This window comes from Lineus longissimus, chromosome 4 (genome assembly GCF_910592395.1).
Source record: "Lineus longissimus chromosome 4, tnLinLong1.2, whole genome shotgun sequence".
Taxonomy (NCBI): domain Eukaryota; kingdom Metazoa; phylum Nemertea; class Pilidiophora; order Heteronemertea; family Lineidae; genus Lineus; species Lineus longissimus.
This window is the reverse complement of record NC_088311.1, coordinates 16,526,847-16,554,836: the sequence shown is the minus strand read 5'-3', so window position 1 is coordinate 16,554,836 and position 27,990 is coordinate 16,526,847. Positions and strand designations below refer to the sequence as shown.

The 27,990-nt window shown below is 39.8% G+C and overlaps 1 protein-coding gene across 1 annotated transcript; it reads left to right on the top strand.

Moving 5' to 3' along the window:
• Positions 1-672: 672 nt before the first annotated feature.
• On the top strand, positions 673-26,876 carry LOC135486194 (FAS-associated factor 1-like). The gene is made up of 15 exons (XM_064768839.1): positions 673-708; positions 4,076-4,144; positions 5,296-5,721; positions 6,281-6,393; positions 7,359-7,554; positions 7,892-7,993; positions 9,050-9,170; positions 9,628-9,691; positions 9,998-10,079; positions 10,678-10,832; positions 11,541-11,677; positions 12,034-12,122; positions 13,319-13,510; positions 14,051-14,266; positions 14,847-26,876. Exons 1-15 carry the CDS (start codon positions 673-675, stop codon positions 14,925-14,927), a joined length of 2,079 nt encoding a protein of 692 aa, XP_064624909.1. The 3' UTR covers positions 14,928-26,876.
• The last annotated feature ends 1,114 nt before the right edge of the window (positions 26,877-27,990 follow it).

Below are 27,990 nucleotides of genomic sequence, written 5' to 3'. Positions count from 1 at the left end.
CGCGCGCATGGCCCGACTAATTTTCTTGTAGAGGCAATTAATTTTTTATAATCAGCGTTCAGCTCACTTATTAAAATATCTGTATCCCATGATGCGCAGCACCCGGACTATATGCCTATGTGAAAACTAGATAAATCGGTCCAGTAGTTTTTGTTCTAGAATCCCAAACATACACATAAGCCTACGCGACACGAACTAAATGAGAAGGGGCGAAATGGGAATAGGGCGAAATGGAAAAGGAGCAAAATGGAAAAGGGGCAAAATGGGAATAGATTGGGGCGAAATGAGAAGGGGCAAAGTGGGCAGGGGCGAAATGGGAATAAACCCAAGGATCCCAATGGTACCAGTTTGGTCTGACACGTCAGCGACCCGAGTTCGAAACTCACCCAGAGCCGAGCGCTATTTTTCTTATTCCTTCTGCAATTTTTCTTCACTCAGAAATGATATTATCATTTTTGAGTGAATAGATATTTTGTTTTTTTTTAAAGTTTTATTTATCATAAAATAAACCGAACATCTAAATTCGGTCACCAGTCACAACAGGGAAATGCGGTAAGCCTTGAGACGGGCGGTATCCGGTATATGCGGTAAGCCGTATAAGCTGTTGACTGTTGTGGTAAGCCCAATACGTTGCTCGCCGTGAACATGCGCATTCACAAAATCAAAACAACAATGGCCGAACGGGATGAGATCCTCGCTAATTTTCAGGTGAAGACAGCCTGCATTGGCTACTTGCTGCTCAATTATACGTTTTATGTACACCAACTTGATGAGGAAGGTCTTTTTTAAACGACCCAGTTTTCAATGATTACCAGAATTTTGATTTGGCAGGAAAATCAGTAACATATAGGCACCATCATGCGAAATGTGTATGCCAGTATGGTATTGTATGGGGCCAAATGTGTGCAGTCATACCATGATACAGTTGATATACGTATACCATGCTACATGTATTGTAGGCAATACGACTGTACGTACATGGGCTACAATGACAAAGTTTGGCTGAAGTAAAATGGCCAATACTTGGGAATTGATACTGGTACTTCCTTGGTACAGGTGAAGCGACTTTAACCTTACCTTGGTTTGTGTTTTCTCTTCTGCAAGCATGCAATGCATTGCAAGTCGGGTGCAGGGTAGGCTAGTATGTTATGCCTGGGTATGGGCACCTTAAGTCAAAGATAAGATGTAGGCCTAGAGAGTTGATAGCCGGGCAACGTTTCCAGATTGGGCTTAGCAACTTTTTTTCAATGGACCAGTGCTCATTGTTGCACTGGACTATTTGTACATTAACACCAGGCCAAGAAAGTTGGTAAACTAGAGATCACGTACATACAGGATGTTCTGAGATATTCCTAAAATCCTCGGCACCATCCGTAGCTGAATGAACAAAATATGGTTTTATGTTTCCCAAATCAATCGGGGCTCTCAATTGTACAGCTAAGGCTACACCCTCTACTTTTTTAAGGTCTATTTTGGGCACTTTGCGTGCCGTACGGCATGACGGAACGTGCTTTTTTTGTGGCTTAGTGGCACTGGTCCATCAAGCCCACAGCTTGCAGCGCCGTAGTGGGATCCGCGTACTAATCTATTGATTTCCGGGTCGTCGTCCGCGAAGTCAATATTTCCATTGTACAGCAAATTACGCATGTATACCGGGTGTTGTGCGCGCGAGGCTCGTGGTGTAGCAAAACAATAACAATGGCCGCCCATGCTGTCATGAGAAGTTGAAGAATTTCACCGGAAAAGTACATTTCGGGGATCGTGAGAGCTAATTATTTTCAATTCTATCATCTCTGAAGTTGTTTTGTTTTATACCCTTCGTGTCAATATTGATCATAGGTTATTTTGGGCGCGGTATTGTAATTTGGGCACGTTTTTTTCAAGAACTGAATTTGAGCACGGGCCAATTTCGCTACGACGTCTACGTCGTAGCGGTCGTGCAATTGAGAGCCCTGTCAATGTGCAAAGCATGTTCCCACTCATGACGTTATCTGGTTGTCTTTCACATGCAAGCTCTGAAAATTTCTTTCTTTTCGTCAATGTCCTCAATGTTAAATGAAGGATTGATCAACCTTGATTAAACTTTTTACAACTTTATTTAATATATTTTGGAATCATTGGATACCCATCTGTCCATTACATGTAAAAGATGCTAGTACATTTATGGTATTAGAAGACTTTTTTGGGTCTTTTGTTGGCATCTCAGAAATACTGTAATTTGACCCGCTATCATTCAACGGGCTATGCCGATAGTTCTTTTGACAAGCCTCACTTCATGACTTTTTGTACATGCCTAGTATGTGCATTAAAATGCATTTGTAGTGCTGCATCATGACAACCCTCCGGACGCATTGGACCGGCATCGTTCTGTCGCCCAGTACTACTGCGGCCTGTCGTAATTATTCCGGGATTTCATCCATCCATATCGGCCTTCGACAACCACAACGCGATTAGGCATGATGCCAACTAATCATGAGGTTGCTTTCATAGTACGCTGACATATACACACCTTGGCAAAGTGACGCTACTTAAGAAATTCTCACTCACGTTGGTTACAAACAGTGCGTGGTTGGTAATTTTGCTATAAATTCATGTCATAACCTTGTTTACAATGTACAATCTCGGTCAGAAATTATTTACCACCGGATATTTGTAAATTACTCCGTGATCCCCCAATATTCTTTCACTAATTTTTAATGCATGGTAGTATTATTATAGTAGTAAGGTCATTTGTCCATCATTTGGCATAAAGATTTTTCTGATCAATAGGCTGACTTGGGTTTTACCGTTGATTCGAAGTTCGCCGGTCTGATTGAGAATTTCTGATACTCTGCAATTCCTGAAAATTTTCACTTTAAAATCTTTCAATGTCTGCATGATATCACAATCAAAAATTTTCAAAACCTTTGACTTTTTAACTTAAAAGTGGCAACTTTGTTGGGATTTTGCACTCTGCTTTCGTGTCCAGTGAACAGCACTCTGAGATGACCCATCAAGCTTTACTCGGTTCCTATTGACAAAAGTCCAATCAGGGCTTTCCTGTAGTCAGGCCTAATATAATAGGCATTCTTCCACCAACATGCCATGTCCTTCCTAAAAGATAAGTGCAGATCAGTTTCAACCATTCAAATCAGGATGTCAATTTATGAAACTGAAAGACTCTGGGAAAACCGCTAAAGCAAACCATACAAATCAAAAGGGGGGGGGGGGTCATCTCAGAGTGCTGTTCAACGGTTGCTACTACTTTCAAAGCTTTCTACAATGAAAAAAAATTGTTCAAAATTGATTCATCGCACTAGAGCACAAGCAACAACATCACGACACCCCTCCCCCCTCCCCGACATAGCAGAACCAAAATATGCGTCATGACGTCGTCAGGATCGAGAACGGCGTTTCTATCTCGATTCCGGAGCGGGATAGCATCGAAATTCGAAAAATTGACAGCTGAAAGACATTGTGACTTGATCAGGCTCATCGAAACACTCTCCGTGACATTGAGACTCTGTCAATGTCATCTCACCACAACTGTCATTAATGACACTGTCACTATCGTCTCAAAACTCCCAATCAGCGTGACTACCAGAGTATCCTCAAACTGGCCCTTTAATAAATAATAGTGTGACTAAGTCAATGACACCTTATGACATGTATGACTTTTCCTGAATACTGCCTTGCAACCAGGACATTAACACTGTCAGTGTTCCACTTGATCCTTGATCACTGTCTGTTCAACACTTTTTCTGAACACTGTGACGCATCAATTACAGCAGTTTCTCCAAAATAGGATTTTAATGAATTTTGGCTGTGAGATTGACGAATTTTCATGCTTCAGCGGGGTAACATCATTTGATGCATCCTGCAACAATGACACATGGTGATGTCATGCCCCTTTACCACGTCCAATTACATCACAATCTCTGCTGCACGAGCCAGCATCAACACTATGTCGCAACGTCATCCCTCTGCTCCATGGCAAGATTGACAGGCACTGCTGTGAGTTCTGCATGTTTGACAAATATTACTGCCAGCGAAGATATTGGTGCATTTTGTTAAAGAGTTGCTTTTTATATTTCAGGCCTGTACTGGTCTTGAAGATATTGGAGAGAGTATTGAAGTCCTCGAAAAATACAACTGGAACTTAGTGGTAAGTATAGAAAAATTTGTTGTTATGCTCTACTGAAGTTGGTACTTCAGCCTTGTACTGCCTATGTATGTTAACTATCAAAAGAAAAATCTTGCTTGTAGTTCTCCTATTTAAAACTCATGTCATAATGATAATAAGGTCTTGCTAGAGGTACGGGACCCGTATCCCCAGGTCAGAATGCTAAGTAAAGGTACGGGAGTTTTTTTTGCGCATGCGCACACAATTCCCGTATCTGCCCCACGTCGCAAGTTTTATTTGTAGGGCATTTCTCCTGTACCTTTTTCCATAGTGCGCTATGAGTACAGGACTAACTTGTAACTTAGATTTTTGAATATCGGTATATATTTCGAGTATTTACCGCCCGTGTACATGACAACGCTAAATCATAAAATGTTGCGGGAAATCTTACAAAGCTAACACTTCTATTACTATAAGATGCGGAAGATGTATGATTGTCTGTTATTTTGGAGTGAAAGTCAGGTTTTTTTAACAACAAATAAAGCACGATATTATCACAAAATTTAGAAGAAATATCACGGACAGAAACTTAAAAAAGTGACCATTGTGGGATTTGAACCGGGCATGCTGGGGTCTGAGACCTATGCCGTATCCACTAGGCTGATAGACAGAGGCCTAACACGATTTAATGTGAGGACCTTCCGTTTATTGTTTCTTCACTTTAAATATTCTTCAAAAGTATTTTCACATTCACCCAGTGTACTAAAAATTGGTTGTTAAAATTGTTGAAATCAGAGACGCGTGCAATCGAGTTAAGCTGTGACTTGGCGCAGTTGAGGGACAAAAACGTTTTGGGCATTCCCAAAAGAACTCCCCTACCTTTTGCATTCTGACCTTGGGATACAGGTCCTGTACCTCTAGCAAAGTGTAATAATAATACTTTGTCATACTTTGTTTATGAAAATTAGATCTATTGATGATCATGTTAACGTTGATACATTCTATATTGGCAAGTAATGTATGGATTGATATTGGTAAATGGATTTTTGCATTCAATATAATAAGTGGATGTTAACTCCCAGTTAATTTCACACAAGTTTTTTCCTGGTTGATTTGTTCAATCATAAGATGTTCATGTTGATAAGGTGTCAGGTTACTGGTTGTAAGTTAACAAGTATTCATTGTATGTGCAGGATGCCATTAACAACACTGTGCAACACCTAGATGGCGGGGCTGTTGGGGATACTATCGGTCCAGAAGTGGTTGCCCCATTGCCATGTGTTATCGGGGAACCTATGGAAGGCCTTGACATCCCACCCCCAGATATCGACTCGGCGCCTGAACTGCCTCTCATCACTGACCTCCCACAAGTGATATCACCAATCATCCCAGAACCACAGCCCTCTGGCTCGAGAATGCGCGAGACTGCTTTCAAAGGATTCTCAACAATGTCCAGGTTAATTAACTTCAAAATTGAATACAGAGATAAGGCAATACCACTGGTTCTGGTGGACTCGGAAACAGTGGAACGGATCAAAGTTCTGCTCGAGGATGAGATCGGAGTACCGAGAGACAAACAGGTGCTCAAAGGCTGGAGTCGGCATAAAGTTGAGGATGGCGTAAGTTATCATCTTGTAAAATGATTCGATTGGACCTATCGAGAAATAATCAAATAATTGTAAAAAATGTGAGGATTGTGCATTATGTTTTCGTGCTTGATTTTTTGCACTTTACTTGGAGGCACTCAAATAATTGTCAAAATAATGTATGTTATTTTGCCCATCTTCAGTGCCAGTTACACTTGGGTCTCTCGTATCGGTCATAGTTGAAACTACCGAACCATCCTTGTGTGTTGGATTCTTTGTCACTTTTCGACTGTTGCGAGAAGAGAAACTCAATTGTTTGGGAGTTCCTTTCTCTGGAACTGTTTATGTGGGCCCAACACCTTTGCGAAAGATGACAGTTTTATCCTTGTGGTCACTGGTATCAGTCATTGTTGGCTGTAAGCACCTTTCCACTCCTGTGTTTGTGAGTTCTTGTTTTTAGAGGTGTTTATTTGAGCCCAACACATTTGCTATAGAAAGATACTTTGTTCATTGCAAATTGTACCTCTTCATTCCAACTTGGTTTGGAAATTGTGTTACTTCTATTCATGACTTGTTTATAATTCTATTGTAGATGCTGCTAAAAGACCTTCATCTCCCAAAAGATGTGACGTTATATCTGTTAACACCAGCTATTAACACACTACCAACAGTCAATAAGTCTTTACAGCCAAATAATGGAGAGGAGTAAGTACACTACAATACATGTAAAGAAAGTTAGTCGTCCATACAGCCTGCTATAGAAAAGGGCTGTCCAGCAGAGCCTCAAAATACTGGTGTAGCTACAACGTAAAAGTTGTCAACACATGTCATGACATTTTGAAGTTATCACCTGTGTAGAGGCTGTGACGTCGCTTGATATTTTAGCCACCAGTATTCTTTTGATTTGTCTTGTGTTGCCAAAATATTCAGCAAACTACTAGACACCGGCCCAAAGTAAAATTTGCTGAACCTAACCATCAAAGATGCCACATAGAGCTATTATTAGAATTTAGAGTTTATTAGAATGGGAAGTTAAGACCAGGATTTTCACGGCCCACAGGAAGGAAGTTTGCAGAAGATTTGCACAGTAGGAAAAGAGCAAAAGGTCACCACAGTTTCGGGTTGTGCATAAAAGAGTCAAAGATTAAGTATATCAGAGGCACACTGCTCTTCATTACTGTAACCACAGTGAGAATTTAAAACAGCCAAGAAACTTCTGAGTGAAGTTATCAAGTCACATGAGGCTGTTATGGGCCCTTTTATGTTTTAATTGCCATTTCCGCAAAAAATTGCACTGGTCTATGGAGGCCGCCATGACTTGGTATGATTGTATACAACGCCATGATGACATCTGTTGCGACAAAGTGCGTCATTTTTGCTGGTGCCCGACCGTCGGCGACTCTTTGATGTCTTTCTTGGATTTTACATGGTATGACGTCATTTTCGCCAACCTTGCCGACGTCTGTTTTTGGCGCCAAGATGTTTGTTCCATGAACGGCCGATTAAAGGCCAAATGTATTTAATATGGCAATCATTCTGCATTGGTCAGTTGGTCAGTTTTAATTTATATCGCTGGTGTTTAACATGTAAACTGTATTTCGAATGATTTTAAGTGCTTTCTAATGACTCTTTAACAATGAGACTTATAATATTTGGTTCCTTACTTTCAGTCCAAATCTCTTAGAACGATTGTCACAGACTTTCACGCTCAACATTTTACACAAAGACAACGGTCAAAGTTACCAGCTCAATTTCCCTGGGAGTAAAACAGTTCAAGAAGTTAAGGGCGATGTGTACTCATTGATTGACGTACCTATGAGTAAACAAGTGTGGAAGGGATGGCCAGAATTGGCAAAGGATGAAACGGTAATGGCCCATTAGGTTAAAATATTCTCAGTTGATCAAACTGATGTGGTTGTTCTGAATACGATTCCAACTAATTCATCAAACTGCTGATATATTCTCGTCAGCCCAATCTGAAGTTCTCGAAAACTGATCCTGCTGATTGGACCTGTGAAGATTTCTAAGTAGTAATTCACCTTTGCTGTTGGATTTGGCGTGTATGTCAATGTCGGAAGTTTCCGGTAAAAGAGGTTAAATTCAAAACAAGAGTGTGTTTAACCGAGGGAATTTAAAACTTATGAAGAAACTCATTCCAAAATCACCAAGTTTAATGTGTTATTTTATTTGAATCATTTTGCAGATGACGCTAGCTGGAATTGGTATAGGATTTCCCTGTCATAAACTAGAAGTGAGCCGTGCCAAACCTGGCCATTCCAGTAGAACAGTCACATATTCTGCAACGGTAAGTAATGGAGGGCATTTGTGGGTGTTATTTAAAGCATTTGTGGCTGTCATTGTTGAGTATTATCTGTCTAGTGACAGTGTTAAATTGCGAGCCAGGCAGGTTTTTTGCTTTTTGAGCTGTTTGTAGGTGTCAATGAGTATTTTTAACAGATTGTTGCAAGATAAGGGGCTGGTATAGCCATTACTTTGGGTTTTGCCTGTCATCCTCTCATTGTAACGTAAAAAAAACTCGCCAGCTATACAGTGTACACAGTAGATAGAGTTTGCCTTGAAATAATACATGGTTACCCGGAGAGTACATGACAAGACAAGTCAAGAGACTTGTGAAATCAACAAATTATTTCTTTTTGAAGGCATAAATTCTGCTCTGAAGTATAATTATTGTCAGTTGTCGATCAGCTCTGGTTATATTTAGTTATTGATTTTATAGTTTAACAAGTGGCAAAACAACCTAAATAGATTTCAATTAGGTAATACCGTGGAACCTCCCTTAGCAGACACCTCTCTATTAAGGACACTAGTTTTGGTCCCAAATTGGTTGTTTCCATTCAATTTGACCTCTCTAATCATTAAGGACAGCACTTGTCAGTCCCATGGCCATAGGTGTCCTTAATAGAGAGGTTCTACTGTATAACACCCCAAGCAGTGTCATGCGAAAACAATGGAACTTAATGGGTCAGTTATGGAGCCAATCAGGTTAATTATGTATAGAAAACTGCAAATGCTGTATGAAACATACTGTGTAGAGGCTACTTAGCTGGTTAGAGGGCACTTGTACATGTTACAAGCAATAGGCGTATGTGATACAGACACATCAAAACCGGCTAAATAGTGTCTACACAGTATAATTGACTACTGCAATTAACTCTTTTGACAGTGTAGAATAATGAAACTCATTTAATCTGCTGAAGAGTAAAATCTTTTAAGAATCTTGAGAATTGCTTTTGGCATGTTTGAAGAAATGCTATCCACAAACTGAAAAACTACCAAAAAGTCTGAATTAGTTACTGAAGACATCCTGCAAATGATCACAGTTTAATTTTTCTCTCTGCAGGAGGTAGACATGCAAGTTGATGAAGACACTGATGAAGAATTTGAAGATGCTGCTGATTCCTTCCATGATGACCTTGAGTTCCCCGTGGAGGAGGTCGTTTCAAAGAAGTTAAAGCCTTTAAGTATGTCTTAGATACCAGTTTCTGTTTAGGACACACTTCCCAGAAATGTGAAGAGATGTTGTCCTGGTCTTGAGATCAGTTTCAGCCGTGTGCAGACCAAAACCTCCCGAGAATTTGCTTTCCTAAACTTGTGATTTCAGTTGTTGTCTGGGAAGAGAGGAGCGCTAACAGGCTGGTACTGGTAGACCTGCTACATCTAGATGACAACAATTATGGTGTATTTGAAGCAGTTTTGTCACCTGCTGAAATCACAGAGTTACCTTTAGGGTTGTACCACTGCTAGTTATGAGTGTCTTCACATGGTTTGATATAAATTTGACTTTCTTGGGGTACCTTTTCTACTTAAACAATTGAAAATCTGTGAGAGGGAAACAACCTTGCTGTTCAAGATTTTAGATCCTACAATAAATTTATTGTTGAGTAAACTGTTGAGTAAACTGCTAGTTTTTGCTCTCAGTTCCAGAGGAATTTGAAGATGACACAGATGCGTTGAGACTATTTACTTCAGAGTTTGAAGAGAGGTCAGTGTTGCATTTTCCCCACGTGATGTTTGTGTGACGTCACCTGAGGTTAAAAGAAAAATTACTCTGTCGGCAATCATTTTGTAACATCATTCCTTCACATCACTCAGCCTCAGTGGGTGACACAAAATGCCTTGAGATTGCCAAATGGTGGGTAAAATATCGCACAAAAGTGTGGCACTACTGCAATATAACTGATTGTCTGATAAACTAGACCTCAATATGTCAATTATAGATACAGATGTAAAAAAGGGAAATGTCACATAGTTTGTTAGCTTGGCCGTAATGTGTATTTTTTCCCTCCAGATATGGTGGATGTCACCCCGTGTTTTACATTGGTTGTTTAGATGATGCACTCAAGGAAGCATTATTAGTCAAAGCAAAACATGTAAGCAGTTCTCGCCAAGCTGGTTGTGCTACTCTTCATGATCTATTTTCTTGTACCTCAAGTGAGATTCCGTAAATATCATTGGCGTAGAGATGCTGAGCATGTAGAGGTTGGAGCTAAAATGTCTGATTAAATCCTGAGCCAAAGGCAAGGTTTTGACCGAATTCTAGTGAAATCCAAGAGGGCTTTGGTATTTCAACATACACCTGACGCCTCGGGTTCAGTTTCAATTCTAAGATGCCTTTTGAAAAACCACTTATGTTTTCAGAGAAAAATTTTATAAGCCAATTTCAAAATGTGTAGTTTTCATTACCCTTTCAGTGCCTGCCGCCGGGAGCCGGGGAGAAATATTGAAATTAATACAAAAACAATAGGAGCGCCATCTTTGAACAAGCTCTGTAAACGATCACTGGCTTCACAAATCTCGGCTTTGCAGGTGTTTTTCAGTTCTTTTTTCAATTGCTAGGAGTCTCTAGCAGTACTGGAAGCATGCTTGATGCGTGACCCTGATTTTGCTCTGGCACTGAAGGGGTTCACCAGGCAGAGAGCTTCTGCTTAATATTTTTGTCACTGAATTTGTTTTCTCATTTCCTTTCAGAGGAAGCCATTAGCTGTCTATTTGCACCATGACAGCAGTATATTTGTAAATATCTTCTGTTCTCAAATACTGTGTACGGAGCAATTAGTTAGTTTCCTTAGTACAAATTTTGTCACGTGGGCTTGGGACATCTCACTGGAAAAGAATAAAACTAGGTAGGTACTCTGGGGATTATAAGTCGCGAAATAGGAAAAAGGTCACGTGTGTGCGCTGCAGTTAATCAGCCATCCTACATTTTGTATCCAAGAAGCCATTTACGATTCAGTTACATTTCATTACATGAGAGTGCCATTGAAATAATGCATGTGTGAGTGTGTGTGCACTTTTTGGTTGCTTAGCCAAGGAGCCTCATAGCCTTGTGGTTAACCCGGCTGGCAACCATGCAGTAGGGCCCGGGCTTGATCCACGGAGAACCCAGGAGTGTATTTTTGGATGAATTGGTGTGGCTTTCAAAGAAGTAAAGTTCCTGGCTCTTCACAGTCCTGCGAATGAGACTTAAAACCAAGGTTCCTTGTTCCTGGTGTCTATCTATGTCGGGGCAAGCAAAGGATCCCACCAAGTGAGAAACATCATAGCTTGCATTGGATTCTACTTCTGGCCAATAAACCCAATTGGCATCTAACGTAACTTGCTCATTCCGCCTTGGAGGAGGAATACTCCATGGAGAATTACACCTCCAACATGTCCAAGAAAATTACACCTCCAAGTGCAGAGCAACCAGATGGAGAAAAAGAAGGTTGTTTAGCCATAGTGACTAGGGTCATTAACTTCATCCATCAGTTCAATGTTTATGAACAGAAGTTGACCCAGGCCCTCCCCCTAACACCACCAGTTGACTGCAATCCTTTGTACCTTTGTTTCAGATTACTAGATATGTGTACTCGTCACTTTGGAAGCGTTGCTGCCAGTACTGTGAAGAATTTCAAAGCTCCGCAGATGCCTTTAATGTTGATCATCACTCGGTCAAGGTCTGCTAATGAAGTATTCACAGTCATTCAAGGTAGGTGCTGGTCGTCATGATTTGCTGCGCAACTCTGCTTGCCAGTTGTCGGCCAAGCTACAGGGAACAGGGAGCTGGTCTCGGTCCCACATGTTCCTAGGGTTCCTGGGACGAAAGTGTCATGCCTCTTCACACCATCATTGTTTTTAGCATCTCTGCCAAGGCAGGTTAAAGATCCGACACAGTCAATATTTCTTTTTTTGTCTAAAAACCAGTATTGAAGACAGAATTGCCAGGCTATATATGTACAATAGAACCTCTCTATTAAAAACATGAATTCAAATTGAGGCTTTTATTTCTAAAAAACCAAACCCAATATCAATGATGCTTAACAAGTGACTTTTGCTTTTGCATAGGTTCAGTAAGTTTAGACGAGTTAATGACGAGCCTTATAAATGCTGTTGATGTTTTCCAAGAGCAACAAAGGGCAGAGATAGTGGAAGAGGTGAGTTGTTCAGGTACTTGTGAAATTTACGCACTTCGGCGCAATAGAGGTCGATATGACGTATCATACAATTTTGTGACTTCATACGATGTAAATGGCGGCCTCCATAGACCAGTGCAGTTTTTTGGGTGCGGGAATGGCCAGCAAAACGTAAATGGGCCCATAGAAGTCATATATGACCTGATATCCGCTCAGAAGTGTCTGGGTCGTTTTAAATGCTCGCTGTGACTACAGTAATGAAAAGCAGTGTGGTTCTATTCTACTTACTCTTTAACCTGTTAACTGCGTAAGACGCCATATGACGTCCTGGCCTAAAGACCGTGCATTGCGTAAGATGTCCTATGGCATCCAATGTTTGTGACTCGCCTAAGCCCAGGCAATACTCAGAAACTCGGTGGGGAATCCCCTCAGATCGTCAGCACAGTGTAGTTTACATTCTGAACATTGCGGGCCGCCACTGGCACCAGTTTTTGAGCTGAATCATGGCTACCGCATGCAAGACGAAGCGGCTGTTAGATGAGGATGTGCATGTGTAATCTAATTAATTACGCAATAGGACGCGGTTAACAAATACAAAATTACGCGGTTAACAGGTTAAAGAAGAATTTTAAGGAGGCCACCAGTTTAAATGTTATACAGGCACAGGAATTAAAGGGATGGTGTAAACTAAAATATGCAGTTGATGACAAATCTTGAACCTGAAGTCTTTGACATCACTTGAACTTCTTCATACCCTTGGCTGACTTGTTAATGTTACCATAGGCATTGTCAGTCAATTTTACCCCGGGTTGACCATCAATTCCTAGCCTATGAAATGCAAGCTCTTATACTGGGTGGCCTGTAAAAGAATGTCCTGAACTTTATGCAATAAAACCCAATCACATTCACAGTTAAAATCAAGTAGATATTCTTATGGTATTTTCTCTTTGCTCTTTGGTTAGACTTAACCTAAGTTTTCTGTTTGAAAATGCATAATTATCTCTGTTTTCAAAATATTATTGATAAAAGGTCGGAGGAACATATTACAGTACTAACGAGACCTTCGAATGCCTACGGTTCAGACTAATCCCCGGGCGTTTGAAGGTCCAGTTTGGAAAGTGGTTCTTCAAATAGGAGGCATGCCTTTAGGATGAAAGCAACTACCAAGTAACCTAAAATCCAATTGGCAAATGTCACTTCTCATTTCTTTCATACAGGATGAACGAGAAGCTCGGGAGATGGTGAAACAGGAGCAAGACTTGGCGTATCAGCAGTCGTTAGCTGTGGACCGTGCTAAGGCCGAGGCTAAGAGGTTAGAAGAGGAGGAACGTATGAAGAAAGAGTTCGAGGAACAAACTCAGAGAGAACTAGAGTTACAAGAACAACGGAATGAAGATGCTATGAAAGAGGTAGGGCTTCTGTAACAACCTTGTAACGTGCAGGCCTCTGAGTACATTTTCTGGGTTGACTGTCATCAGATCATGCTGGTATTGGAAACGAACTTGCCTGTCTAGCTTAAAAAGTTTTTTGGAATTTGAACTTGAACAGAGACATCATTATATACAAAGATATTGTAAATCCTTGAGGCTTGATATCCTCCAGATTTTGGAGTGTTTGGTTGTAACAGACCGTAACGAGTAATTTGCTGCTTCTGTTTCTGATGACAGGTCCATCCTATTTGATTAACCTCATCCCACATATATCTGTAGGAATTCCTCGATTTTCAGTAGTGTGATATTTGGCTATTTATGAAAAATTACACAAATGGAACTGTGAGTAAAATTCCATGAGAACTTTCCAGTGGAAATGGTCAATATAGACTTTTTTCTATTCTAAATATTTAGCGATAATTTTGGTGTCCTGTCCTTGGCAAAACATGTCATCATCAGCAGTAGACATGAAATGATATGTCATTGTGAATAAATTGCTTTTCTCTCTGGTACTTGCAGGCACGACGGTTGTCTGTTCAAGACATGCTACCCCCAGAGCCTCCACCATCAAGTAAAGTCCCCTTCAGTACAATCCGAGTCCGTGCTCCTGAAGGAGTGATGTTACAACGACGTTTCTTAGCTACCAATCCACTACGAGTTGTTCTTAATTATATCGTCTCCAAAGGATATCATTTAGAGGATTACAAAGTACTGACAACGTATCCGAAGAGAGATGTAAGTACTATGATCCTGTTGTAGTCTCCATCTTCAAGACCCCAGCTATGCTAGGGTTTTGATTCTTTCTATGTTTCTATGTTCTATAAGAATGTCTTGGCCTCATCATGAACTGGAACAGTACCTTGTGTCGTTTGCAAGGGCTTAGCCGGCTAGACATGACATGCATGACAAGGGAGCCTGGGCCATGAAGTATTCCCCTACTCTAGTCTTTGTGAATGACAATAGTGTTTCTGCCAGGAAAAGGGAGGGTATTTTGCCTTTTGATGAAAAAGGGCAGGGAGCTGTTTTGGACAATAATGGCATAACAGTACAAGTCAGATTTTAAATTGGCCGAAAATCTACCAAAATTTGTCTGCTTTGAAGAACCAATAATGTCTTAAAAGCGCTTTTAACTCTTGACTACGGGTCAGTAAAAAAATATTAACAAAAAACAAGGGGGGTCAGGTTGGGACTGCCTTCTAACTGTACCGAGACTAAGCACCAGAGAGTTGATCCTCAAGATGTTCTGTTTTGGCAGGTTTATATCACATGTTTGATGGTATTTTCATCTGAAAACTATTTTTTTTGTTTCTTTCAGTTGTCAAATCTAGATGAGGATGACACATTGGAAAATCTAAAACTGTTCCCACAAGAGACACTTATATTGGAGGAACGTTAGTCCAGGCAAATAATGTGGATTAATTATCCAATTAATGATGGCTCTATTTATTTCAAGTGATGCTGTGCTTGTGTTTTGTCAGGCTTACTCAGGATTATTTTGGTACTCTTCTGAAAGCAATGGTAATTTTGATTTGGTATTTTCTAAGATGAAACCTGGCTTTTTTTGTAGGAAAGATTGGGTTGTGATCAGTTTCGGTTTTTTGTCACCAAATAATAGATGAAATTGAATGTATAGGTCAGAGTTCCTGTACAACTTCAGAATGCATTTGAATGTGGAGACACTTCCTGCAGCCCTTGTGGTCACATGTGCATGTCAGCACAGAAACTCTGCACTGTACATTTGTGCTGACTAGTAACTCAGTGTTTTACTCAGAAGTTGTAAAAAAGCCATAGATGTGTTTGTTAGGCTGACGTTACATAGGCCTCATTCGTTCACTTCCCACATGTCACGTTCCCCTTAATGCGTTCGTTCCTCACTGAATGCATGCCACAAGGCCGTGCATTCACCGAGGAACGTTAAATAAAGCTGGAACGTGACATGTGGGAAGTGAACGAATGAGGCCTATGTAATGTCAGCCTTAAACACAAGAGTGAACGGCTGTTATGACTGCAGAATAACCCTGAAGGGATGGTAAAAACAATTGTTTCATAGTTTTAAAAATGTTAGTGCCTCTGTAAGTCAGTGCCAGCGAGAGCATCTTGTAATTGTCCTTGATTCTCCTTACCTGTTACTTTGAACTTAACCCTTTCGCTGCTGGCACAAAATAGCATAAAATCCAGAGTAGAGAATATCACGAGAAGAACTGAAAATTATTGAAGAATGTGTCTTCAAACTAAATTTTCTCCCAAAAATCAAGAAAAAATGTATTATAAGCTCACTTTGATGGATAAATTCATGCTCTATTAGGCCATCTATTTAAGGTGTAAATGCAAAGGAAACGATGTAGTCCAGTCATTTGCCCAGAACAACTGGGGTCGTAGTTGGCACACGTTGACACAAGGCCTTGTTCGTCCACAGTTGCAGTTGACATCAAAAGGGCTAATAAACAATATCTTAGTGATCGCAGTAAGCCTACTTCCAAAACCTGCCTTATTTGATACAGAACACCAATTCATGGGTTATTGCTTCCTTCTATAGATCCATGCTCTTGATTGGGAACAATGTTTACATAATGTAGGTTTGGTCGTCATCACGTCACCATGCATTTTTACATTACTGTAACGTGACGTGTCGCAACGTCTTCGTAAACGTTGTTCCCAATCAAGTGCATGGATCTATAGTTGTTCTATCATTCACCCTTACCAGGTCATTACGATGTATGTCAGAAATCTTCTTGTTCAATTTTAGAAGTATTCTGTGACTTTGTGCAAAGAGAGTCAGAGGAATGCTGTGTACAGATGTGGGATGAAACATCAATGTCAAATTTTATTGTAAGAATATTTTTTAGCATTGATTTCTGTTCTTGAATTGAATATTCAGGGTGTATGTAAGTCCTATCCTAATTTTACGCGGTCCTTGTCATGGGAAAACACTTGTAAAAAAGTTCATTAAACATCTGGCATTGGGCATGTGGCCCATAAAATACTCTGGTACACCATAGCATACACTTGAGAAGGGACAGACCCGCCACTCTGAATACTTTCTCAATGACTCTTGTCAAGTCACTTCCCGCATAAACGAGTTTCTGAGCTTTCTTTTTCCATTCTTATAATGACTTTATGGCGAAGCCAAGTGTTTTGATAAAATGTGATATGTCGTGCACAGTTTTTAATTTGTGAATAATAATTGAACCTGTTGAATGACTGGCTGTATTTGATTAGTGAAACATGATTTGTCTGAGCTCTCAAGTGGTCTGATAACACACTGTAAACTGCCAAAATTTTTCACTTCTAATTGTGACATGCCATGACGAAACAAGTCGCATGTCGCTCTAAGCTTGACAGGTTGAGGCGGACTGGTTGTTTATTTCACTGTTGTCTGCCTTCTGTGACACCGGAGTACATCAATTTCTTCTATTATGTCCGGATGTCATTTTAGGGTCATCTTCTGTGCGACATGCGACTCATTTTGTCGTGGTGGGTCACAGTTATGGCAAAAATTTCTTTCAAAAATAAAACAAATCTTGATTTTTATTTTGGCAGAATATGAAAATCCTTTAGATTTTTTCAAATAAAAAAAATACTTCTACAGTTTTTTTGTGCATTACAGTGGTTTGTGTAGCCAGTGAAAATAAAAATAATGTCCTCAAAAGTTTCGTGGTTTACAGTACAAGTATAGGCATTCTCGATAATAGTACATGTAAGGTGTAAGATATATTGTATTCTTTGCGCTAACGAGAACCAGCTTAAAAGATGATGTTTACTTCATTGTTAGTCTTGAAGTTGAGTATTTTCTAAATGAGCAACTAACTTGAATAAAAAGAAGTAAGGGGAGATAATGCCAAGCTGCCACTATTAAATGCTCTAGTCTATTCATAAGTTTTATGGTTGGATTTCTTTGAGGTTTGGTTGTTATTTACCTCAGCTTCAAAACTAAACCGTCGACGATTGTCAATGCTGAAACAAAAATATTTCTTCAGCGAACGGGAATCATCTTTTTTTGTGGTTACCAGGAGACTTTTTTGTTTTTGGGTATTTTTCATTCATACTTGGCACATAGCAGGTGGACACAAAAAAAAATGTTGATAAATTATTTTTAAGGACATTGACCTTAGCTTTCCAATGATACCTTTATCATTTTCTCAGGTCACGACTGTTAGAACTGGAATTCTACCACGGGAAAGCCCTAACTAAGCAATTATTTCAATTAGCAACTGACCAACTGATGCCGTTCATGTAGTGAGCTTTATGAATAAAACTAAGTCCCTTGTCAAGGTTGTGAAAAATTGAGTTAATCTATTAAAAGATACCCGTCAATAATCATAAATATGACCGAGTTTTAGGACTAAATAGGGCTGGTAAATAAAGCTCGCTCGCATAACACACTCTTGTACTGAGAAGTGGCATGGTTGGTAACTACTTGAGCTATTGGGTGATATGAATAAAAATTAGCAAGTGCTTTTACTTTGAATTTGTACAGAAAGGCCTAGTGTAAATGTACATGGAGTTTTAGATAAAAAGCATTTGCTAGTCTTTATTCATATCACCCATTGACCTGAAACGCTGTATATTTGTTGCCTGCATGTATGTAATGAAACCTTGCAGACTAAATTCCGGTCTGGTTCGATTCCTGGTTTGGCCACCATGTGGCCAGAATTGAAAACATTGCAACGTCTTGATCATAAGTAAATTTTAATCATATTACTTGAAACTTGGTACATATGCTCCCCTATGTAGTGACACCTTGGAGACCAAAATTCAGTCCGGTTCAATTCCTGATATTGCCACCAGGTGGCTAAAACCAAAAACACATAAAGTGCTTTATTTCCCTAAAGCTAGATTTACATTTATACGTTTATAGTCCGTATATCGTATGCGTTTAACGCATCCGTCCAACGAAAATTTTTCAACACATGCTTAACCATTTGCACATTCACATATCTCCGACAACTGCAGAAAACGGGTGCGTTTAAGCGCATACGTTGGTCGAATCCAACGCATCCGTGCTATCAGGTACGTGAACGGATAGAAATTCCTTTGAAATGACGTCATTTTGGGATATACTTTCCTTGAAGTCGACCCTTGTCTACGAAACCATGCTGAGGAAGACAGGGTTGAAGAAAAATTTCGTGGAGGACTTGGTGAATGCTGTCCGAGATCGTCCGTTCCTGTACAATCCGAAGCATGCTGATTACCACGATTCAAAAAAATGCTTTAATGCATGGGAATCTATAGAAAAGTTTTGCCCTCAATAAAGTGCTCGATATTACGTATAAATGTGTATCGGAAACTCGGATGCTGGAAATGGAAACGTATCACGCATCCGTTTCAACGTATACATGTAAATCTAGCTTAACAAAGGGCTCGATTGTCACCAAACTTTTATCGGAGGTACATGTGATGATGGTACATGACATGTCACATGAGTTTTTGATTTCACCTACTTTTCAAGGTCACAGGTGTCAAAATAGTGGAAATTGGCCGATGGTGGCATATTATTAACTACTGGAGTAATTGACTTGAATTTGGTACATTGTTGACATATTCCTGGTCAAAAAGAATGTTTAATACAATTGGTAAAAAAATCTGGAACCGATATCTATGAATTTACGGTACCAGTTGAATCTATTTTTGTTATTGTCTGCTTTAGTTCATAGGTTTTAGTAGTTTGACCGCTTACTCTGCTGAAAAGCGGGAAAAAAGGGGTAAAAATTGGTTGAAAAACATGGCATTTAGTAACAAGCCAAACTGTACAATCATTGTTTATTTGCTACAGTTAAAAATGACCTTGTCGCACCGAGCAGTATCTCATGGATTTTTGAAATGCGTAATCGGACGATAGTTTGCTTTTATTTCTGTTTATGACAGTTCTGTTGCAACGCTTTGTCGGGGGGGGGGGATTCTAGCTCTCGGCCAATGATAAGACGTCTTCCCTGTATCAACTTTATTACTTCTCTTGTACAATCCGACACGGGTGTAGAGCAAACATGCTCTACACCCGTGATTCCGATCACTGTTTATTCTGGGTACTCTCTCTGGGATTCTCTGAGGGTCTCTCTCGAGGATTCTCTGAGGTTCTCTCACGAGGGAAAGAAATTCCCCAGATTTATACATTGGTTTGTTGTTAACCTGTGTGTGTCTAAGGCGACAGTGATATCTCTCCAATGGTACAAGTGACATGGCGGGCCACTCAAAACAGCTTGGTAAGTTTGGTATCGCTTAGTCAACTTGCATCATTGGATTTATGAATCAATATCGCCTCCCTCTAGAAGAAAAACTCAAACTCAATATCCTCGCGTAGTGGAAAACGATTCCAAACTCAAAAGTACACATTATACTGAGCTTGTTTCCTTTTCCGTTTAACTTTCCTTGGTTGCTACAATACAAAAGTTACTTTTAGTGTTTTGCTTTAAACATGGATGGAAATCAATTGAATTACTTTAATTTGAGAGGCCATTTACAAGGGCTATTTGACTTTAAAGGTTAACTGGAGTCAATACTTATAAAGGAAGTACCCAACATTCTGACAGTACTAATTTCATATATTCTTTTGCATATGATGTCTGTATTGTGTAGATTGGTCACGTGACTAGGGCCTAGCGTATCAATAGTTCCATTGTGTTCTAACAGTCGTGAGCTGAAAGCAGTCTGTAGGTCAGCTTAGTAAATGCCCTTGTACATCATTCTCCATTGTGGGTCACATACTCTTTAGACACCATTTAGCCGCTTGAAGGGCGACTGTACAAAAGGCCTATATTACTTGTAATAGGCCTATGAAAAACAGACGCACCAAAACCGCCTAAACAGCGTCTACACAGTATGTTTTGGCTGCATAGAGATTATCAGATTGCATAGAGTGCTGGTTTGCATGACTTGGTACAGTCCTCCTTGAAATGAGGCCATCCATAAACTGTATTTGTATGCAGATCTGTTAATGGGTTAACCCTTTCAATACTGAAGTATTTTCCGCCTCGGCTGTACAATACATAGCTGCGCTGCATGTTGTCTACTTCAAACCCCTTTATTTTCACAAGCCTGAGATTTTTGCCAGTTTTGCGTAAGGCCACACTATTTTAATAAGTTGGATTCCGAAACTTCAGATCCAAAACCTATGACATGTGGGTGGGGTGGAAATAAAATAAAAAATAAAAAAAATGTTTTTCTTCATCTCAAAGCCTACAGTGTTTGGGGCGGGAATAAAAAAAATTCCATCAGACTCAAAATCTTTATGGGACAGGGGAAATAAAATAAAAACCTGCTTATTTCTTTTCAATTTTAGTATCAGATCATACAAGGAGGACCCCAAAAAAGTTGGTTGAAATTGGTTGTCGGTAATTTATTTTCTTTATTTCTCTCTATTTTATGGTCGGGGGACAAAAAAAGTGTGTCAAAAATGCGGTTGTCGGGACCTCTTTTTTTTACACGTTCCGGAAAATTACCCCTGGTGGATTCTTAATCCAACAAATAAAAACAATGTGTCCTAAGGGGGTCATAACAAGAAAATGTAAGGTGCGAAATATTCTGATCTAATGATGTAATCATTGGAAAAAATACTTGTCCATTTGCAGAATTAAATGATAGTGAAATCTGAAAAGGACATTTTTGCTAAAATTCTGGGATGCGAAAATAAAGGAATTTAAAGTCAGACTTAAACATTCGAATGCAGAAAACATTAAATCTGACCAAAGCTTTCACCTCCATCTAGTAGGCTTCATCAGTGACCTCAAACAATTGTCCTAGATCGTAGGGAGCTGGTATCTCCCCCTGTCCCTGTCAGATGGTCCTAGCATAGTAGCCGCAATGGTGAAGTGCAAACTTCATATGCTCGGGTTCCTTCTTTAAATCCTGCGGGTCTGAAATTACACTTATCATCTTGTTATGTAAGATCCGTACCACCTAGAGTTGTTGGACCACCGGATGATTGGATTCAAAGTGTAAATGCCTCGGGATTCTGTAAACACTGGGTGAGATACTGCCATCTGGCACTCTGATGTAGGAGTTTCAAGGAAAACCAGAGAGTGATTTTCTGCAGTGAACTTGATATGTTCATCCAAGCGATCAAGTTTCTGATGTACTTTTCAGCTGTCGTTTTCCTGACCTTGATGTGTGTATCATTGAGTTATCTCTACCACCCTGGTGGGTGGGTACGACACTGTGGCCAATGATCAGGCCTCAAAGCCCTTCATGTTACAGGCGAGACTGGTGATCCCATTGCTGCTCTGGGAATTTGGTGATAGAGTACCGTTGTACACAGCGTATGTATACAGTCCTAGCGGTCTGGTGATGTCCTTAGGTTCCATGTAGGTTCAGACACACAATGTAACATCTTCCTACAGGTTGTGCTGGGTAATGACCTGGGCTTGAGTAACGGGATACTCATGAACAAAGCACTTAGATCATATGATCACAATTCCGGGTCATATTCTACACAACAGGCACTGATTTTAACAGGGGGAGACACCAGCTCTTTGAGATCTGGGACAATTGTTAGAGGTCCTTGTGCTTGACCTTGGACATCACTAATGAAGTCTACCCGATTGAGTTAGCAAGTCTGATATCAACCAAATTTATGCACAGATGAATCTATATGAAAGGAGTATACAGGAAGTGTGCACCCATCAGAATACCGCAAGTGTCTGAGCTGAGATGCTTGTTAATCTTGTTATGCAAGCTGATAGGCAAGTCCAGCATTCCTGAATATTTGGTCTTTGCCAGAGGTAAGAATTAATGGTAAAAATTCATTGGTGGGGTTAAAAACATAATGGCTAGGGAATTATACTTTAAACCCTTTCGCTGCTGATTGATTTAGTTTTTTACTAGCGTCAGTGCTGAATGATTCTTACCTAAATTGGAATTTTTTGTTTTGGCTAATATAAGATATTTAATTTTTTTGAAGATTATCCAATTCTCTTCATTTATATCATCATTTATCTTGAGAATACCACTCTTTGGCAATTATGATAACGCAAGTTGATCACATGGTCCATGGACCATTTAATCTTCCATTTAGAGTCCTCTGAGTGACCTCACAAGTTGTCAGAATGTTAAGAAAAGTGTGCTTAAGGTTGATCTATACCCATGCGTAGCGCAAAACTGCCCAATTGCAACTCTTCATAATTCATTGATAACAATGATTCAAAAAGAAAATTATGGTACAGTACGTTACGTATGAAACATCTAAGTGAACTTCCCCCCTAAATGACTGGATCGTATTACTTGATTAACCAGAAAAATGACTTTTTTGGGAAGGTAAAAAAATCACCTTGATCAATTTTATGTCAACATGCTATGTCACATCGAAGCATACTCTGTTGGAAAGGATGCAGCCATTCCCAGCACATGTCCGTATAACCACCACTTATTAACTCTTTGAGATTGCGTAATTTTTTTCAGTTACGGGTGGCTTGGAATGTGCTTGCCTTGGGGAAAACCCCTTAACTATAGGTCAACCTTAATCTACTCAATGTGCTGCTTTACTGTAGTTGTTGGTAGAGGCTAAGCTAATAGCAAATATATTTGAAGTATGAGATGATGGTATATATTCAGTTGCCCATCTGCTTTTTAGGCGAAACCGATTCCAGTTGCCCTCATCTTGCACTCTACAGGGTGGATCAATAAAAAGGTAATCCTGAAACAAACAGCTTTTATGTGATAGGTATTAATGCCATGGATATTTCATTGCATGTATGATAAAGTAGGAGCCAGGCCCTTTCCATTGATGTCTTCATATCACCCATGCGCCCACGGATGACTGCACACCACTGTATTGAAAATGACATGCAGAAATCTAATTTTTCCAAGTCACCTGTTCCATTCATTTCATGCTGTTTAAAGCAGGCATATCCTTTGTGCATTTTGAGTACATACATGAATTAAATGTGAAAGGAGATGGTCTTACCAGATCATCAGTTGATCAAGCGCCAACACCTTCAACATGACCTCCACCTCTTTGAACCTTGCAGGCCATTAAAGCAGTCTGAATGTTATATGAGCCCCACCCTAGTGGCCGCTTAAGCGACCTGGCATCATAAGGGGACCACAACTTCCCAAGCATAATCGCGACTCTTTTGGTTTTGCAATTAGACGGTAGATGTCTCCCCTTAACCGTTGGATATCTTTAGCAACAATCAATAATAGGTAATTGGCTCTAGATTTCTTAGTTCTTGATGGATTTGAGTTCTGAAAATGGCAAAAACCTCAGAAGATTGAGCTTTTTTTCATGAACATCAATGAATAAATAAAAATCGCCTACAAAATATCCCCCTATAAAGCTGAGTACCAAGTAAAAGAAGAAGCGCCAAGCAAGAAAATAAGATATGATCCATGTCTATAGCTATTATAGTTTTATTTTTTTGTTTGTTTCAAAAAGGGTGCCCTGCGCAGGGGTGCTCAAAAAGACCCTCTGGGGAAAAAAAGTTTTTAAAAAGGAAAAGGCCTTAATATTCAGTAATAAAGCTTTATTCTATCTAAAAGCAGGAGGATAGATGAATACAGTAGAGCCTACTTTATGAGGCTACCTCTTCTAGCTTTTCTAAAATTTCTTTTTAAAAATACCCAAAATTACTCCCAGGAGCTCAGGTTGGGGACCCCCTCCCCCGGAGCTCCTTTCCTGTAGCAATTTCCTGTAGGATCGGCCTGTAACAATGACTAATTTTCAAACTTCTGCCAAGCACAGGTCTTGACCATAGGAACAGTTGGTACATCTGCTTTTTAGGGGAATCTATACAATACCACAGTGTCCGGTGTCCGTCATCATCGTCATCTGTACCCTGTTTCAAAAACAGTGGCCTGTTTCTTAACCGCTAGGGCTATTAACTTGAAACTTTGCACACAGGACCCCCAGGTCAGGTGACCTCTGACACTGAATTTTGATCCGATCTGATTCTTGACTTGGCCACCAAGAGGCCAAAAGTGGAAACTTAAGAAGTGTGGTTCTAGCCAGGATACATGACATATCAATGATATGTCATGTAATAAAAAACCTGTATGATATTATCATACAGGTTTTTTATTGGCTCACCGTAGGGGAGTCTATACAATACCGCAGTGTCCGTCGTCCGTCGTCGTCCGTCGTCGTCGTCGTCGTCGTCGTCGTCGTCGTCGTCGTCCGTCGTATCCTAGTTCAAAAACTGTGGCACGTTTTTTAACCGCTAGGCCTATGAACTTAAAACTTTGTACACATGACCCCCTAGGTCAGATGACCCGTGACACTAAATTTCTATCCGATCTGATTCTCTACTTGGCCACCAGGGGGCCAAATGTGGATATCTAAAAAGTGTGATATCTCGCTTATTAGTGACTTGTTTTCGATAAAACTTTTGTGGTAGGTACTCATAGCAAGGATACATCATATATCTTACGGGTTTTTAATTTGATCTACTTTTCGAGGTCGCAGAGGTCAAATGACGTGAATTGGCCGTTTGAGTGTAACTATGGCACGTTTCTCAACCACCAAAGCTATGAGCTTGAAACTTGGTACATATAACCCCCTATATCAGATAACCTCTGGTGCTGAATTTCAGCCTGATCTGATTCTTGACTTTGCCACCAGGGGGCCAAAACAGAAAAAGTAAGAAGTGCAATAGCCTGCTTATTAGCAAATTGTTTTTGATGAAATTTTTTTATGGCAGGGACCCCAACAAGGTTACCTCAGATGTTGCACGATTTATTGAATTTGACCTACTTTTTAAGGTCGCAGAGGTCAAATGGCGTAAATTTGCTGTTTGAGTGTAACTGTGGCACGTTTCTCAACCGCAACAGTTATGAACTTGAAACTTTGAACAAATGACCCCCTAGGTCAGTTGACCTTTTACACTGAATTTTGGTTCGGTCTGATTATTGACTTGGCCACCAGGGGGCCCAAACTCAAAACTCAAAAAGTGTGATTTCTCGCTTATTACTGATTTGTTTTTGATAAAAGTTTCATGGTAGGTACTCCTAGCAAGGATACATCACATATCTTACGGGTTTTTGATTTGACCCACCTTTCAAGTTCACAGAGGTCAAAGTTGAAAACTTTACCGTTCTTGGTACGTTTTGTCGTTGTTCAATGTAAAGAGTTTTAATTTTGTGTAATGATGCATCTAAGAAGCCACGATTTGTTTGCCAAGTTTCAGCCAGATCGGAATTCAAATATGGCCGAAATTGCATGTTTTGTGGGTTTTTCCTCGTATTGTGGCAATCCAAAGGTCGTGAGTTCAAACCCCGGTCAAGGACAGCCAAAAATGTTTTTATTTTTCATCTTTTCCTTTTTCTTTTCTGAGTTCTATCTTACATTTTCTTCATTTTTTGATTTATTTGGTGCCATAGATTTATGAGGCGGCCATCTTGGAAATAATTTTTTGCCGATTGCTGTAGTGTAACGAGTGATGAAATTGTTATGGTCAGGTGGATGTGTCTACATCACATATCACCCTGGTTTGTTATTTGACCTACCTGTCAGGGTCACTGAGGTCAAAGTTAAAAATGAAGACAACAATTTTTGGCTACATACTGTAGCACTTTCTGTAACTGTCTACTAAAAATACTTACGGTGAGCACAATGGCCCCTGGCCGTTTCATTTGATGTACGTTTTAAGGTCACTTGGGTCAAATGGCATAAATTGGCAGTTTGAGTGCAACAGGGGCAAGTTTCTTAACCACTAAAGCTATGAACTTAAGCAGCATGACTTGTCTGCTAAATATCGATATGGTAAGGGGCAATTTCATTTTCTGTCTCCAGGTTTACAATGCTCGAATGTACGCATTGTAATACTAGATCACTCATTTATGAAAAATCTATTGATCTGTGAAAATTTCATGCCTATATCTCCAGTAGAAAGGGTTGAACTCAACAGAAAAAAAGTCTGAATATAAAAATGTGTAGAAGAAATTCGTGCTGTGATGAGTCCTATAACGTCGCAAACCTGTGTGACGTAACTGACAGTCACCACCTGCTGCCAAGTGCCTGGTTTTGGAGGTGTGCCTGACATAATGTACACATGGTTCTCAGTTGATGAAGCAAAAATAAGTTAATATGCATATGCCCTTGAGGTGAAACTGTAATACTCCATTTTGCCAATCAGGAACACCAGAACTCTTTCAAACACCAACAATCAGACAAGATATTGTTCTGAGGCCATGCAGACTAATGTTGACAATGTCCTCCCAGTGATACTTTGTGGATTTTGGATGAGTTCTAGTGTTTCTTAGATTGGCAAAATGGAGTCAATATATAGTTTCACCTTATATTACAACACTCTGACCTTGAAAATATGAAAAGTCAAAATTCAGTAACTTCCTGTATTAAATTCAAAATATGGCGTTGCTGTATGTGTTAATTTATTGTCATCCATGTATAAAATATTTTAGCTTGTTGATAATAAAAAGTAAATATTGTATGAGTCAGTATTGTGAATTCTGTCATAATGATTCAGATATTGTATGACTTTCACTATGGAGTGGTCAAGCATTCACAGTAAGATTTGCCCCCCAGTATTGTGAATTCTGTCATAATGATTCAGATATTGTATGACTTTCACTATGGAGTGGTCAAGCATTCACAGTAAGATTTGCCCCCCAGTATTGTGAATTCTGTCATAATGATTCAGATATTGTATGACTTTCACTATGGAGTGGTCAAGCATTCACAGTAAGATTTGCCCCCCAGTATTGTGAATTCTGTCATAATGATTCAGATATTGTATGACTTTCACTATGGAGTGGTCAAGCATTCACAGTAAGATTTGCCCCCCAGTATTGTGAATTCTGTCATAATGATTCAGATATTGTATGACTTTCACTATGGAGTGGTCAAGCATTCACAGTAAGATTTGCCCCCCAGTATTGTGAATTCTGTCATAATGATTCAGATATTGTATGACTTTCACTATGGAGTGGTCAAGCATTCACAGTAAGATTTGCCCCCCAGTATTGTGAATTCTGTCATAATGATTCAGATATTGTATGACTTTCACTATGGAGTGGTCAAGCATTCACAGTAAGATTTGCCCCCCAGTATTGTGAATTCTGTCATAATGATTCAGATACTGTATGACTTTCACTATGGAGTAGTCAAGCATTGACAGTAAGATTTGCCATTCGTACTTACATTCATACTAAAATGTATTGCACAGTTCGAAACTTGTTTCAAAAGACCACTGCATTTTGGGGGTAAAAATACCACTTATGACAGTTTAAAAAAAAGTCGTATCCTCTAAGGCAAGCAAAACCAGAGGGCATGGCATTACATCGCGATGCCTCCATGAACTGTGGGTTTATTCCCATTTTGTCCCTTTTCCATTTTGCCCCCCCTCTCATTTAGTCCATGTTGCACACATGTAAGTTTGGGGCTCTAGCACAAAAACTACTGGGCAGATTAATCTGATTTTCACATTGGCCTACCATCCTTCCCAAAATGCGTATCAACCGATGACGTCACCTGCGCACATGCATGGGGAAGTTCATTAATCTTGACCTTAAAT